At 35.0% G+C, this 16,634-nt stretch overlaps 1 protein-coding gene across 1 annotated transcript in view; it reads right to left on the reverse strand.

Moving 5' to 3' along the window:
• Nucleotides 1-10,958: 10,958 nt before the first annotated feature.
• The window catches only part of FGF12 (fibroblast growth factor 12), a 253,311-nt gene continuing 247,635 nt past the window's right edge, over nucleotides 10,959-16,634 (reverse strand). Inside the window, exon 5 of the mRNA XM_060100132.1 lies at nucleotides 10,959-11,077. Coding sequence (XP_059956115.1) covers nucleotides 10,959-11,077 — 119 coding nt within the window. The remainder of the gene's footprint in view (nucleotides 11,078-16,634) is intronic.

The raw sequence follows: 16,634 nt of genomic DNA on the forward strand, positions 1-16,634 counted from the left end.
AATTATGGTTTTCTCAGAGTGTGTGCCCAGTAGTGGGATTGTTGGGCCATATGGTAGTTCTATTTTTAGTTTTATAAGGAACATCCATATTGTTCTCCACAGTGGATGTATCAATTTACATTCTCACCAAAAGTGAAAGAGGGTTCCCTTTTCTCCACTACCTCTCTAGCATTTGTTATTTATAGACTTTTTGATGATAGCCACTCTGACTGGTGTGAGGTGATAACTCATTGTAGTTTTAATTTACATTTTTCTAATAATTAGTAATGTTGAACAGCCTTTCATGTGCCCCTTGGCCATCTGTATGTCCTCCTTGGAGAGATGTCTATTTATGTCTTCTGCCTATTATTTGTTTTTTTGTTTTTTTTTTTGATATTGAACTCCATGAGCTGTTTGTTTATTTTAGAGATTAATTCTTTGTCCATTGTTTTGTTTGCAAATATTTTCTCCCATTCTGAGGGTTGTCTTTTTGCCTTGTTTATAGTTTCCTTTGCTGTGCAAAAGCTTTTAAGTTTTGTTTAGTTTTGTTTTTATTTCCATTAATCTAGGATGTTGGTCAAAAAAGATCTTGCTGTGATTTATGTCAGAGAGTGTTCTTCCTTGTTTTCCTCTAAGAGTTTTATAGTGTCTGGTCTTACATTTAGGTCTTTAATCCATCTGGAGTTTATTTTTGTGTATGGTGTTATGGAGTGTTCTAATTTCATTCTTTTATATGTAGCTGTCCAGTTTTCCCAGCACCATTTATTGAAGAGGCTGTCTTTTCTCCATTGTGTGTTCTTGTCTCTTTTGTCATAAATTAGGTGACCATAGGTGTGTAGGTCTATCTCTGGGCTTTCTATCCTGTATCATTGATCTATATTTCTGTTTTTGTGTCAGTACCATACTGTCTTGATTACTGTAGCTTTGTAGTATATTTGAAAAGACCCCAAATAGCCAACACAATCGAGAAAGAAAAACAGAGCTGGAGGAATCAGACAAGCTGTGTTTCTGATGGAAAAGATAAGGGCAAGGACAAGTGAAATACAGGGTAGATGGGCTACATAGTAACAAACAGAAACAAACACCACTGAATTACTTAGCTTTCTGGAACAGATACAGAGAACACATTTTCTTGTGTCAGGGTCAGTCAGTGTACATGTAGTATAGGAAAAGTCACATGTTACCTCTTACTTGGTTTCTAGAGTGTAGTGGTGGGCAGAGAACAAAGTATTAGGGGTGACAATTTGTTTTTTCAGGGGACAGAGTGCTCTGAGTGAAAGCATGGAAAAAGTTGTTATAACTTAATTCTGTCCTGGGAATTGATGGTCTGATCCAGCGAAGACAGAGCAGAACATTAAAAGGTATCTCATAGTTAGGACTGCACTATCAGAAAAAAGTGAATTTCTTTCCAAGTAACAGCGAAGCCTGTCTTAGGATGTTTGCCATAAATAAAATGGCATTGGAGAGGCAAGTAAAGACAGTTTTCTATAAAGGTCCAGATATTTTATGGATGTCCTTGACGTCCTTGGGGCTACTATTTCAAGACAGCAGCCACACTTACTGACCTCACTTAGATCCAAGTATCTTGTGTAGAAAGTGAACACCCATTAAATGGGGCTGTTTAAACAAGCATCTCTCTGGACTCAGACAGAACTAATTGTCTTTGAATCAACTCCAGATATATAGACAAGTATTTAACATAAGACCAAGTTCCTTATCAAGAAATCTCTAAATATATCACAACACTATCTCTGGGAGATTAGGCAGTGCCAGAATATGGCAGGGACATAGCAGTGGCTTTGCATCTAGTAGCATCTGAATTTCAAATTGTCTAAGCCTCATCAGAAAGGGCGTCTTCTGCTCATAACCCTCATAGATATTTACAACTTACAAGTTGTCTAGAAATCCAGATTCATCCAGCCTTGAATGGGCAGTTAATAAGTATTAGTTATTTTTGTTTAGGAGTTTATTGAGTGGTTCACAACCCCTACAGATGAGAATCACATGTCTTCTTACCAAACCAATTGCAATTGGATTTTGAGGGGTGGTGAGCCTAGGTAATTCTAATATGCAACCAGTATTAAAGAACCACTGAAGAGGTCCTACAATAGAAATTGAATAGGTCCCTTCATTCCTTTAAATAAATGGAAAAGTCCTAAAAATTAAATCACTTTCTGTGGTCTGATTGATTATTTAATTGTTGGACTTCTTCACCTGGAAGCCAGATATACACATTTGACCAGAACTTAGGTCTAGTTGTAGAGACAATGGTTGGGGAGGCAGGAAGAGAGTAGAACTAACCACTGGAGTTCCTGCTTGCAGAACCAAGTTCCAGATAACTACATATTGTGCATCAGAGAAGTATATAGCCACCTGCAAGTCCACAGATAATTGCATTGTCTGTTTTCTAAGAGACAACAGTCTTATTTTTCCCCAGCCAGGTCAGAAATAGTTCAGGCCTTTAAGTTGGAGAGCAGGTTAGTCAAGCAGGTCAAGATCATTCTAGTCCATAATTTCATGCTTAGTTTGCATGTGTGTTGAGATGTGCCAGTGCAGGCTATCTGATAATAGTGAGTGGGTTGTGCCTCAGGAAGACCATTAAACAAGGGTATTGTGTTGGCCATTCTCCTATTTAATCAGATATGCTGAGCCAGCAAAATCTGTGATAGTGCATTCCAGGGTTACCTGACCAAAAAAAAAAAGTACTCAAAAACTTAGTGAAAAAAATGTAAACTATGGGACCTCCCTGGCCATCCAGTGGTTAAGACTCCACATTTCCACTGCAGGGGGCACGGGTTCGATCCCTGGTAGGGAACTAAGATCCTGCATGCCACATAGCTAATAATAATAATAAATTGATTAAAGACTTACTATGTGGCAAATACTGTCCTAGGAGGTTATATCAGTTATTTAATTTTTTTAAAGAAGTAAACTAGTTCAGAGCTAAGTCAGTCATCCAAATGGTAAGATAATCTGGAAATGGATAGAAGGAGGAAAATGATGATGCAAGGGAAAAAAATGTGGTTGATAGAGACAAGCCAAAGCATCGACTGGCTGACATGTAATTCAAAATTAAAGACCTCTTCTTACTGTGTTCCTGTGTTTGTCTCTGTGTGCTTCTCTGGGTCAGGGACATATTTTTTGAGGACAACAAATTGCAATGGAATGGCAAGGCTAATACATGAGTATAACTGTAAGAGACATAGCATAGTGATTAAGATATATTATATTCTAGATAAGCTTGTCAAAAAGTGTTAGAAAAATAACAATACCAATAATATTTTAAATTCCCAAGAAAAATGATTGTGAAAGCTCATGCTCAGAGAATTCATGTTACTTTCAAATAGAGTATATTATCTCCTCTGCAAAAAACAAAGCTGGATATTGATGGAAAATCAGGAGAATTTTACGGAAGAAGATAAACCAAAGATTTGATGCACACCAAATTGTCCTTCCTAGGCAAAGGCAAACAAAAAGCACTCTCGGGTTCTTAAAGCTTCAGAGATTTACCAGTTTAGAAAGTCTTTAGAGTGTGCACCAGAATACTGCAAGTTGACTTAGGGAAGAAAACTTTAAATAGAAATTCGAAGAGATCTGAAAATTATTATTGAAACAAATAAGTAAAGATTTAACTTTCAGAATAACATAATGAGATCAATGAGAAACTGATTCTGATAAGTCTAATTTAATGTAATTATTGGAGAGATTGATAATGAAATTAATGGAGACTAAAAAGAGGAGAGAGAATTTAAAATAGAGACAAACCATGTACCTTCTATAATAGCACATATTTTCTAAGATAATATTTTCCATCAGAATGATCAGCTCTAAAACCTTGCCCCAGGTGAGGTGAGAAGATGAAGTGCATTGTGGTTAATTCCTGAAAACAGACTGACCTGATCACACAAACTTAGGTATAATCATACAAAATTAAGTAGAGAATCCATGCTTAATCATTGAATGGAAATTTTGTAGTATATCTGGAAAATGCTGAGCTTGTATATTTGGAGTTTATGCTTCTCAAAGACTTGACCAGATTAGAATTATTCTTAGTCTATTAACAAACTTCCATCTCAATTAAGTCATAAAGATAAAAAGGTGAAAAAAATATTTAGGTGTTTTGATAGAAATGAACTGGAATGTTAAAAATTTTTGATGAGGTCATCAAAAAACGAATGCAATCTTAATGTACTATTGTTACAATACCAAGAATGAGGAAATGTCTTGACCAGTTAAATTATATAAGGAATACCATCTTGGATTATGCATTACAAATTAATAAAATTTGTTCTGAATAAAACAGAATGGTACAGAAACAAAATATTTTAAATCTCTGAAAATCTTTCACATGAGTAGAGAATACTTGAAGAATGATAAAGAAATACAAGGATCTTCAAATATCTGTAGGGCTTTCTTGTAGGTGGAGGATTAAATTGACATTTAATAGCCCTGGAGAGTGAAATTTAAAACAATGGTAGATGCTACAGAACAAGTTACTTCATATAAGAAAGAACTTTACACCACCAGTACTGCTCCCAAATGGAATAGGCTGCTTGAGAGATTTAATATATTTAACCATCATTCAAAGTGTTCAAACATACAACTATAATCTGTAGAGAAAATTCAAGAATGCTATGTATGGCTATCCCAGGTGATTCTGAAGTACCAAATAGCCCTGAATTTAGGACCTGGACTGACTATTGAAAGCTATTTTGAGATGAATTTTGTAATGGCCTAATCCTAGGTACCAAAAAGTAGATATGACATAGACCTCTGGTTTAGAATAGCAAACTGCTTTTTCTAGTCCTCTGACAGTCATTTAAAATCATTGGACATACCAGGTGTATTGAGTTATTGTCCAGTGCACCACTTTTCTTTAAAATTGCAGCTCTTTATATCTTCCTCAGTGACCCACACAGTGCCTTTTGCATAGCAGACATTTAATAATGCTTCGGGAATTGAAGCTTCAGTGCTTTTGTCTGTCTCCCATGGTTTATGGCTATAGCTTTAATTTATCAGTATTTGCATTTCTCTGCCAGTTTTTAGAATATCCAATGAGCTGTGATAGGAAATACATTCATTAACAGATAATGGAAAGTTGCCATTTTTGCTACTCAGCATGCATTTCCATTTCCTCTTGCTAAATAGACTCTGAATTTCACTCTAATAGTCACTTCTCATCTATGCAGACCTGTATCTTTGGGGAAGCACATCCAACCTAGAAGTCTAAGAAAAGGCCCTGATTGATTTAAAGCAGTCAACACATCTCAAATTCCTGGTCACAGTGGTTCGTTGTATGGACCCATGACCCAAACTGGGCCAAGGAGATTAGAGGAGATGTTTTCTGGACAAATGTAAGAGAGACTAGATGATATAAATATGTGACGCTTTGCAACTTGTAAAAGAATTCCGAACTAAAAGAGGGAAGTTATTAAACATAGAGTGGGTAGAGCTGAGAAAACTACAGACAAATTAAGTCTCCATGCTGATGTTCCTGGGAACCTCTAGATGAAGGGTTACTTTGGTTTGGGGGGTTCTGATATGAGCAAACAGAAGCATCCTAACAGATACAGAGGCTCAAACCCATCCAAGCAGTGCAGTAACAAAACTTTGAATAACGTTTACTTTTTATTAATCTCAACTCAGCTTTTTCCCCCCACCTTCTCCTCTGAACACTCATTCCTTGTTTCATTCACAAGTATTTCCCAGGTAAGTATCAATAGTATTTTTCATTTCTCCACAACTTTTCTTCAAATTATTTCCTCTACTGGAGGGGCCCTTTGTTGTTTTTTCATTACTCAGTAAATATCTATCTACTTATCAATCCCTGTCTTTCATCTAGGATTGATTGTTGCATCATCAGTTGTATATTAAATCTTAGTAACACACCTATGGTAGCACTTACCTTTGGATATTACGTTATTTATGTGTCTAGCCTTCTTGGATTTTTTTGAGACCATAATTTAGTTTATGATCCCTAAACTCAAGGAAGTGACTAGTTAGTAAATTATGAACAAATGAATGTCCTCTAGTTCTTAATTCTCAAAAAGCAAGTTATTAGGTTTACCACAAGTAGCTTCATAATTAGGAAGTAACTTTTACTTTTGACCTCAGTGTTCAATAAAAATTTTGACTCATTCCCCATCCATAAATCCGGTTTTGACCTTCTTTTTATGAGACACAGCACTTTTTCATTGACACATTATATGTTAAATACATTTTAAAAAGGAAAGAGACTACCAAAGAAATTTAATGTTAAAAAAAAAAGTGCAAGTATTTTCTCTGCATGCATGAGCATCTCAAGATTTTAATTGCTTTTTTCCTTAGGAAGGTTGTGATGTATAAACATTTTACAAATCTGATCTCAAAGAACAATGTTTTGAATAATCTGTGCTTTAATGTAAAAACAAAACATTAATGTGTTCAGTTTCTCACACAATGCGTTTATTGAACAATTCTGTCTCAATAATTTCTTAAGATTTTAACATTTAACCTTGTAATGGAGCTAAAACCAGTTCTATTCGTGGGAGTATATTTTGGACTTTTGAACAAAAGTAAAATTAATGCCACTGTCTTTAGGTTGTGTTTGGAGCAAAGACAAAGAAACATCAACTAATTCTGTCCAACTAATAAAACATCTAATGATGCAATTTCTACTATGACATTATCTTAATGTTATTATCATAGTGTTAAATATATTTTTGCTTCTGTTTGTTACTGAAGCTCAATATATCATCCCTGAACATTAGCTATTTTCACTTAATTTAGATTTTAAATATTGAATTTTTAACTTGGGTTCCAGAAAAAAGTCCTGAAAAATATCTGCATTTAGCTTTTTTTTTTTTTCTTGCTCTCAACTACAAATTTTCAATGTGACATGACTTATCAGGGAATCTGTATCAGGAAGTACAGCTCTTTAACATAACTTTTTAGAAATAAAAATAGCCACCTCTGCATCAAAGAGGGGATTCAGAATCACTGGCATTCTGAAGGAGCATGTGTTTTGATTATTGTTCCCACCTGTTTCTTTTTTATTATAAAGTGGCAATTTATACTATCATTAGAAATATACATTTATATATAAAGTTTTGCCTTCAAATCTCTTTAATCTTTGATTACCTAGGACTAAAGACCACAAATCAAATAAAAACCCTATATAATATATCCTATTTCAGAAGCATATGTATATATACACATATATATTTGTAGAACAATCCACTGTTTTAAATGTGACTCTGATTTAAAAAAATGCTATTTACAATTTTATGACAGAAATAATCTCATCTTTTTATGATATTAAAATGAGCAGGGGATTTGATGCTTGAACGTGTTTCACCTGGTGCAGATGAAGTTGAGCAACAACATGGAAAACCTTCTCAGAGCACAGCCTTATAGACAAAGCCATGAAGGCAGAATAGTAGATTTGCTATTTCTGGGTCCATGTTTTAAAACAATTACTGTTGATGTAGTCATGCTTCTCCACCAGGGAATTAGTGGTCCCAAATTAGGACCTTAAAACTTTTCAATACACAAAGAGACAGTTTTCATACTTTACTTTTGTCTTAATACCCTCATGTCTTACTAGTGGCACCACAGGACCACCAACCTATATACAATATCAATCAATGGCACTGTCATTTTCTTAAATAGAACAATTCTTTTAAAAGCTATCTGGATTAGAATGAGGCCCATAAAGCATCATCATTTGCAACAAATTTATGTCTTTTTATTTTGCTGATCCATAATGACTAAAAATGTGGTATGAAATTCATATGTAAAATGCAAAACCCAAACTATTACTTGATCAAGAATAGGTTGGCTTGCTGTCCTCCAGTTTCCTGAAGCACAAAATCTCTGAATTAGCAAATGGAACTTCAGCACCATTTTGTTTCTATACCTCTGACTTATAGCTTAAACATTGAGTAAGGTATATTGACCAGAAAATTATTTTGTGAGATTCTCAGTTTTGTTTTCATTCTTAAGCCCACTGATTTTGAAACATGTTACAATAAGTACTCTTAGAATAAACATATTTTACCTTATATTTACATAGCCAATTACAAAGCTTTACTAAAAATCATAATTTTCCTGGGACTATCCAAATACATTTAAGAAAAACAGGTTTATTTTACTTATAGGAGAATAAGTGATGGGTGAATTGAGACCCAGAAACTGGAATGATGAAAATCAAAGTTAAGAATTATTTTACTCGGAGTAAACCTGAAAAAAACCTGAAAAACAAACTATTTAAACTGGCTCATATTTTTGGAGGAAATAGGATAATTATATGTGTATATATGGTAATATTTTAAAAACCTAGACAGTAAATACTGACTTTTTCTATGAAAGGTTTTATGTACTTAAAAAATAAGCAGCAGTTAGGCAAATGTTCATCCTGTGTTCTAAACCATAGTTTTTGTCAGGTTAATGTGTAAAAAAATATGAGGTTTCCAATTTATTCTCTGACAGTAAGTTTCCAAAATATTATATTGTGGTGAACATTTGCTTAAATGATATGGAGAAAAACAATATACAAATTGGGTAGTTAGAAATGTTTCTTCAGTGCTATCACAAAGGAGACAGATGTGAGTCTAGATGCTAAAGAATGAAAAGCCATTGAAAAAAAAGGGAAGAATTTTGTTGGAAATTCATTTCTCTACCATATTTCCATAATATTTAACTACATAAGATATAGTCATAAAATCATCAGTATAATTGATAACACTTTGAGAAACTGTCAATTGTGTTACTTGTGAGCTTGTGATGCCTATGTATATGTGTGTATGGTATATGACCGAAAAGCACAAATCATTTTATGCTAAATGAGCCTGTGACCCATTTTGTAGAAGGCTCTTCTTTTTATTTTTTCAAAGAAAATAAGGCTTTGTGCTTGGGATTTGTTTGGTCCTGGAAGTGACAGGTGCATTTATAATTAAGTTGAATCAAGAGTGACAAGGAGAAATACAACCAGATTTGTATTTCTGTATTTCTTTTGACAAGGGCATTCTTTTCCTAGAAGAGTTAACATTCCTTTTTTCTCTTTAATTTAAATGTGTATATTTGTTACTTTCCAAGTATTTTGGTTAAACAAATATCTCCTGAAAATGTGTGTTCAAAATCCTTGTCTAGATGCATAACTTTTATTCTTTGCAACCAGTTAGACAAATTCCTCCATTTCATTTTCTGCTAACCTCCTGATAACAGAAACAGAATACTTGGTGAAGGACACGGACCACTATTGAAGAATAATGATTGTGTAGAGTGAGGGAAACTACAGTGACTTTGAAAGAATACAGCAACCAATGGCAAGGTCATTGAAGTGAGGGCCTAGAGTTTCTGCAAAGTGTATATATTTTAGGGAGTATTCGGAACAATACATGCTGGATGGTAGAGCTATAGGAGAAGTAACATGCTAAGTCTTCTCATTGATAATATCCATAAATCTACATATATTTTTTAACATTCTCTTTAGTTTTGTTTTGATTTGGATGTCTCTATACCATTCCTGATTTGTAGGACTAAGTAGATCTATTTTTTTCCAAGGCAATTGTATAACATTCAATTCTTCCCTAACATTTTTCTAACACTTTAGTATTCCTAAATATGCATTTGCCTAGTCTTACACCGAGGTTCTTTTTGGGGGGGAGGGGGACTACTGTAAGCTACTCACACAACCCTGTCTGTTTGGAGCCATGGCTGTTAATTCCATATTATTTCTCTATGCCCCTTGAAAATTCAGCGCATTACAAGTTTCCTTCTATGCTCTAGGAGACAGACTGATTTTCAACTAGATTTATAAATGAGGATATATAGTAACAAACAATTCACTGGCTTCATAAGATAGTAAGTTAGGAATTTCACAGCCATGCGTCCCAATTCCTTGGTGAAGTTTGGAAAATGCTACATACAGAAAACTCTGGTAAGGTACAAAGACAAATACAATTTGCTTTCACCAATTTCTTAGGATTTATTTCCTTATATAAAACCCCTCTTCCTTCTTTCCTGCTGCAAGAGATGGTATAAAACTCTCTAAGACAGCTAGACATGCACCTATACTCTCAAAGGTGTCCACAAAATAAAAAATCAGACCAAAATTGTATGAGCACATAACTTATTTATCACTGCCTGGGCATGGCAATGACAAAGAATTCCTAAAAGTTACATCAGCCTTAAAACCTGAAATTTTTTTCTAAATGGCTAAAGAAAAAAAAAAAAAGAGCCCCTGAATTAATACCTTTGAAAAAAATATGATATTCTCCTAGGAGAATCTGAAACATTTTTTAGGAAGGAATGAAATCAGCTAATAGCATTAAATTCAACATAAGGCTATCCTTTGCATGAAACAATCTTAAATATTGATTTCAACAATAAAATTTTAAACTTTTCTTGATGTTAAATGATTTCTGGCTATATACCTTATAGGCAATAGAAGAATCTATAATTCATACATGTTCAATATCATGGTAAAAAAAATCCTGGAAACAATGTAATTATGTATCAATTCCAGATGTCCAAAAAAATACAAATTCAAAACAAAACACACACCAGAAAATTATCCAGAGTTTAAGGTATTTAGGGTATTACATCGATTTGTAAGTTCAATTTTCCAAAACCCTTTTCTTTAAGGTAATAATTTTATTTCATCTTTATGATAGTTATGTCTTCATTACAATTAGCCCTCTATTAATAACAACACAGTTTATTTTAATGCTTGTGGAGTCTTGATTTATTTTTTCCTCTGCTTTTAGGTGTGCTAATCTTTGTGCATGTGCATTTTTCTACCACATTGCAACAGACAAGTTTTGGTTCGATTTTCTTATCCTACACAAAGGAAGATTTTGAGTGCAGAATCTTAGCCACTGGGTCTTAGGTTCCCATTTTATTTTCCTCTCCTTGGGTGGATTTATTGGAAGGAAATGTGTAAAGGGCAAGGGGAGAAAAGGAATGGATGAGAGAGGGATGAAGGGAAGAGTTCTCAGCTATGTTGAATCTTGATTCACAACTTTGCCTCCATTCATGGTTGGTGTTCCAGAACTTTTCCTCGAACGCCCCTGTTTTTCTCCAATCTCATGTAGTGATGGCTCTCTGTACATACACACTGGAAGGCAAAAATTACATTAATTACTCTTTACAATAGTGGACATAAATTTGGCCTCAATAAACAGCTCAATTTTGACTTTATAATATTGTTCACTCTCATCACTAGCTCTTCTTCCTATTGTGAAAACGAGTTTTAACTTAAAACATTTAACGGATACACATAATTCTCTTCTAGTTCTATCAGTCACAACCTTTTAAGTCTTCCCGAATGGCAGACACATGGGTAGTTTCTGTCCCTGTATAGATAAGGCTTAAGTTTTTACTGTCTACTAACCTATATAATGCGATTTTCATCTAGAGTTAGAGGAGACATTGGGAGTATAACATTTAAAGGGTAGAAAGAGATATTTTGTTTTTTAGCCTTTAGCCTTCAATCTTGTTCAGGTAGGGGAAAATTTCTTATTTACATGATCCTAATCTTTACCCTACTGCAAGAAATATGACATTGTTTTATCAAATTTAAATATTTATTGCCAATTTTCAGGGTATTCATCAATAGTTATTTATCAATAGGAAATGTGATTATGCAACTGTGAGATTTCAGTTCACATCTATATAAACACTTCCTTTTATCTCTATTGTTTTGTCTGGCTCTAAAGCTCAGTCATCTGTGAATTATTGTGGCTCTTGCTAGATTATTGCATAGAAAGAAAAATGTTTTTCAATTCACAAAAGTAAGATAGGATCTATTAGCATATTGAGTCCATTAAAACAGATTCATTTTACCGTTGTGAGACAAATGTGACTGTATATGAGTATATGAAATATTTACTTAAATATCAGGAGGTATTTTAATCCTTGACTTAGGAACAAATATTTGTGTACTCCCATCTATTGAACAATCACTACAATACCTTGGTAATCTGAATGTTATTTCCAATCAAATTGCTTCTGCCGATGGGCTTTGCCTTGGAACTGGAGACCCGAGCATGGCCATGAATAAATAGATGTTGCATGGTGGTTAAGAGCACCAATTTGGGAGCCACACTGCCTGGTCTACATCCTTAGCCACTTTCTAGCTCCGTCTAATGGACACACAGTAAGCATCCAAAGATGTATAAGAAGAATGAATGAGCTGATCTCTTCATGAACATTTTGAATAAAATATTTCAGGGCTTCCCTAGTGGCACAGTGGTTGAGAGTCCGCCTACCGATGCAGGGGACACGGGTTTGTGCCCTGCTCCGGGAGGATCCCACATGCCGCTGAGCAGCTAGGCCCATGAGCCATGGCTGCTGAGCCTGCGTGTCTGGAGCCTGTGCTCCACAACGCGAGAGGCCACAACAGTGAAAGGCCCGCGTACTGCAAAAAAAAAAAAAAAAAGGTTTCAGAGAACATACTGACAAATTGCTTTGGTTGAAGGTATATTCTAAATCCAAAACTAGATTAAGAGAGTTAAGATACAAGTAAGCTTCTCCTCCGACTAGTTCAGTGATGAAGAGATAGGTCTTTTCTTCCAACATCTCAGTAGTAGGGCTTCTTAAGTGTCCACGTGCATCTGAATCACCTAGGGGTATTGTTAAAATGAAGACTCTGATTCAGAAGGTCTATAGTGGGCTTGAGATTCTGCATTTTTAATAAGTGCCCAGGTGATACTGATGCTGACACAACCTTAACCACACTGTGGCCAGTACAAAATATATATGTATATATATATATATATATATATATATGTATATATATATATATATATATATATATATGAAGCATGTTTGTTACGTATATTGTGCACGATTATTATACATCTATCTATCTCTCTCTCTCTCTCTCTCTCTCTCTCTCTCTATATATATATATATATATATATATATATATATATATATATATATATATATATATTTTGCGATACATGGGCCTCTCACTGTTGTGGCCTCTCCCATTGCAGAGCACAGGCCCTGGATGTGCAGACTCAGTGGCCATGGCTCACGGGCCCAGCTGCTCCGCGGCATGTGGGATCTTCCCGGACCGGGGCACGAACCCGTGTCCCCTGCATCGGCAGGCAGACTCTCAACCACTGCGCCACCAGGGAAGCCCTACATATATATTTTTAAATGAGATTTTAAAATATTTCAGTTATTGCACTGAATGGTCTCTCCGATATCCTCAAAGGACTAACTGCCTGTGGCCTCACTAGCGAAGTATACAGAGGAAAGTAGAAAGAATTGATCCTGTAATTTTCAGATGGTGCCAGTAGGTAATTCAAGTTTCTACCTTTCTTTTACAAAAGACAGAAGATCCTTAAGATTCTATTGAAATCCTGAAATTCCTCAAGCCTAAGGTCTGTTACCTATATTTCTGTTATACACAAGTATTAAAACCCCCCAAATTAAACAATATGTTTATATGTGCAAAATATAGCCATGTATTTATAACTGGTTAGTGCACAGGGGAACTCAGAAGTAATGAAGTGATTCAGTTGGAAAGTTATTCATATGATGCCATAAAGCAGTTTTTCCCTACTCTGTCACCTAATCAGCTGTGAAAATCCCCAGACCTGACTACCGACTGCTAAATCAGTCTCAAAGAATGAAAAAAAAAAAATTTAAAAATACACATAATAGATGTTGACACGTGAATTTCTTAAACTTCAACTTACAGGCACTTGAAGAATATTACTCTTTAATTTCTATTAAATAATATAGTTTATAGTTTTTTGGGTTGTTTGGGGTTTTTTTTTGCAGTACACGGGCCTCTCACTGTTGTGACCTCTCCCGTTGCAGAGCACAGGCCCCAGATGCGCAGGCTCAGCGGCCATGACTCAGGGGCCCAGCCACTCCATGGCATGTGAGATCTTCCCGGACCGGGGCATGAACCCGTGTTCCCTGCATCAGCAGGCGGACTCTCGACCACTGCGCCACCAGGGGAGCCCTAGTTTATAGTTTTTGTATCTGAACTTCTTACTGTTGCAATTTCTTTTTTGTTTCCTTGTATCATAGATTCTACTCAAGACATTTGTTTTTAACTTTTATCTTTTTTTTTTTTGCTATTTCTCACTTACACATAAAATACTTAAGTATGACAACACAAAATGTTGCCATCATAATTATCATTGCAGATAGTTTTTCGAATAACTTAACCCTGCTGACCATCCTAGTATCAAGTCCCCGTAGAGTTTTCCAAACTGGCATCTAAAATTTTTCAGTATTTCAAAAAGAACAAAACTTACTAGTGTCATAGCAAAATGTGCAACTTGCTCTTCTTCTAGGACAACTCAATCACTAATTTTCCAATGTTTCCATTAAATGGAGTAATAAAATTCCAGGTTTTGAAAAATGTATCTTATTATATATCATAGCTGGAAAATTAAGAGTAATTAAACCAATAGATTCAATTTAATTTCTTGGGCTTTAATTTTCATTGTTATTTACAGACTCTCAGATGCCAGTAATACTACCTAACTTAAGAAGCTGACAAATAAAGGGGTATGAAACTCAATCAAGTTTTATAATTAAAATGTAATTAAGACACCATGATCCAATTAGAAAGCAAAGAAAGAAAGGACAAAACACTTCTCTTCAGGAATGTAACCTCCTTTGATAGTTGTATTAACACTCCATAACTGTGCTATTCTGTCTGAATAGTACATAATAAAATGATGACACAAAATACAAGAAGAAAATAAGAAGGCATAAGTGTTCTATAAAGTGCATTATAAGCTCAAAACGTAAACCCAAATCACTGTGATATACACAATAACCACAATCATAACCTCTTAAATAAACCTTTAATCCCGTCAATAAATCTATCTCAAAATTTTCAAAGCCATTTTATTTATTTATTTTTTATAGGCAAATTGTCTTTTAATGAATTGTACCAACAGACAGAATTTTACATTTAACCCTAACTGGGACTTGGACTTCTTCCCAGGCACTGAATGATCACAGAGAGACTAGATTGTAGTATAGAACCCGAGCTGGCATTTGATTGTGAAGATTTTCCTGGATGCTGCTGGGGAGTGCCAAAACCTGCCCAAATGGATATTCAAAGCCATTGTAAACTGACCAACTCATTTGATAATTACAATAACCAAGTGAATAAAGTAGGTGAGAAATTCTTATCCCTGTTTTTTAAACATAAAACAAACTAAGCAACTTCCCTAAAGTCAGATGGTGAGTAGTAGCAGAGACAGATGGGAGTATAGGATTTCGAGGTCCTAGTCAAAAGTTTTTAATAAAAGCAGAAAAACAATTCATCAAATCAACGGTATAAATGACTGTCTTATACCAATGTTTAAGTTATTTCTGTATATTAATGTAGATCCAAGTTGGCTTCACCTCTACCAAATATTCCTAATGTCATCCAAAAATGGTAATGAAAACAAATTCGGGATGCCTATTATAAAAATAAATAATTAAATAGCAAGTGTTGGCAAGTAGGCGGAGAAACTGGAACCACTGTACATCGTTGGCAAGAATTTAAAATGGACAGCCACTGTGAAAAACAATATGGTGAGTTCCTCAAAAAATCAAGCATAGAATTACCATATGATCCAGAAATTCCACCTCTGGATATATACCCAAGAGAAATAAAAGCAGGGATGTGAGCAGGTATTTGTACACCCGTGTTCAAGGCAGCATTACTTACAATAGCCAAAAGGTGGAATCACATTTGGTTGGTTGAACAAATGAACAGATACACAAAATGTGTTATATACATACAATGAAATATTGTTCAACCTTAAAAAAGAAGAAAGTCCTGACACAAACATGGATGAACCTTGAGGAACTAAGGCTATGTGAAATAAGCTAGGCACAAAAGGACAAATATTTTATGATTCTATTTATGTGAGATACCTAGAGTAGTCATTAATAGAGACAGAAAGTAGAATGGTGGTTGCTGGACACTGAGGGAAGGGAGGATGGGAGTAAATACTTAATGGGTGCAGCGTTTCAGTTGGGGAAGATGTAAAAGTTTTGGGGATGGATGGTGGTAATGGCTGCACAACACAGGAATGTACTTAGTGGCACTGAAATGTACTTTTTTTTCTTCTTAATTGGAGTATAATTGTTTCTCCCTTTGGGATTCAAATTAGCTAAGTATTATATCTTCTCACTCCTTCTTCTGTATGTCTTGAACTCTGTGATATTTTCTATCTCCTCTGCCCTTTTGTCTACATTCTCAAGAATTTCTGTTTTTTAGATTGCAGTTCTTTATTTTTTTATTGGAGTATAATTGCTTTACAATGCTGTGTTAGTTTCTGCTGTACAATGAAGTGAATCAGCTATAAGTATACATATATCCTCTTCCTCTTGGACCTCCCCCCCATCCCACCCATCTAGGTCATCACAGAGGACCGAGCTGAGCTCCCTGTGCTATACCGCAGGTTCCCACTAGCTAACTATTTTACACACGGTAGTGTATTAATGTCAAACCTAGTCTCCCAATTTATCCCACTCTCCCCTTCCCCTACTGTGTCCACACATACGTTCTCTATGCTTGTGTCTCTATTCCTGCCCTGCAAATAGGTTCACCTGTACCATTTTTCTAGATTTCACATATATGTCTTAATCTAAATATTTATTTTTCTCTTTCTGACTTACTTCACTCTGTATGACAG

Source organism: Mesoplodon densirostris, chromosome 5 (assembly GCF_025265405.1).
Source record: "Mesoplodon densirostris isolate mMesDen1 chromosome 5, mMesDen1 primary haplotype, whole genome shotgun sequence".
Classification (NCBI taxonomy): domain Eukaryota; kingdom Metazoa; phylum Chordata; class Mammalia; order Artiodactyla; family Ziphiidae; genus Mesoplodon; species Mesoplodon densirostris.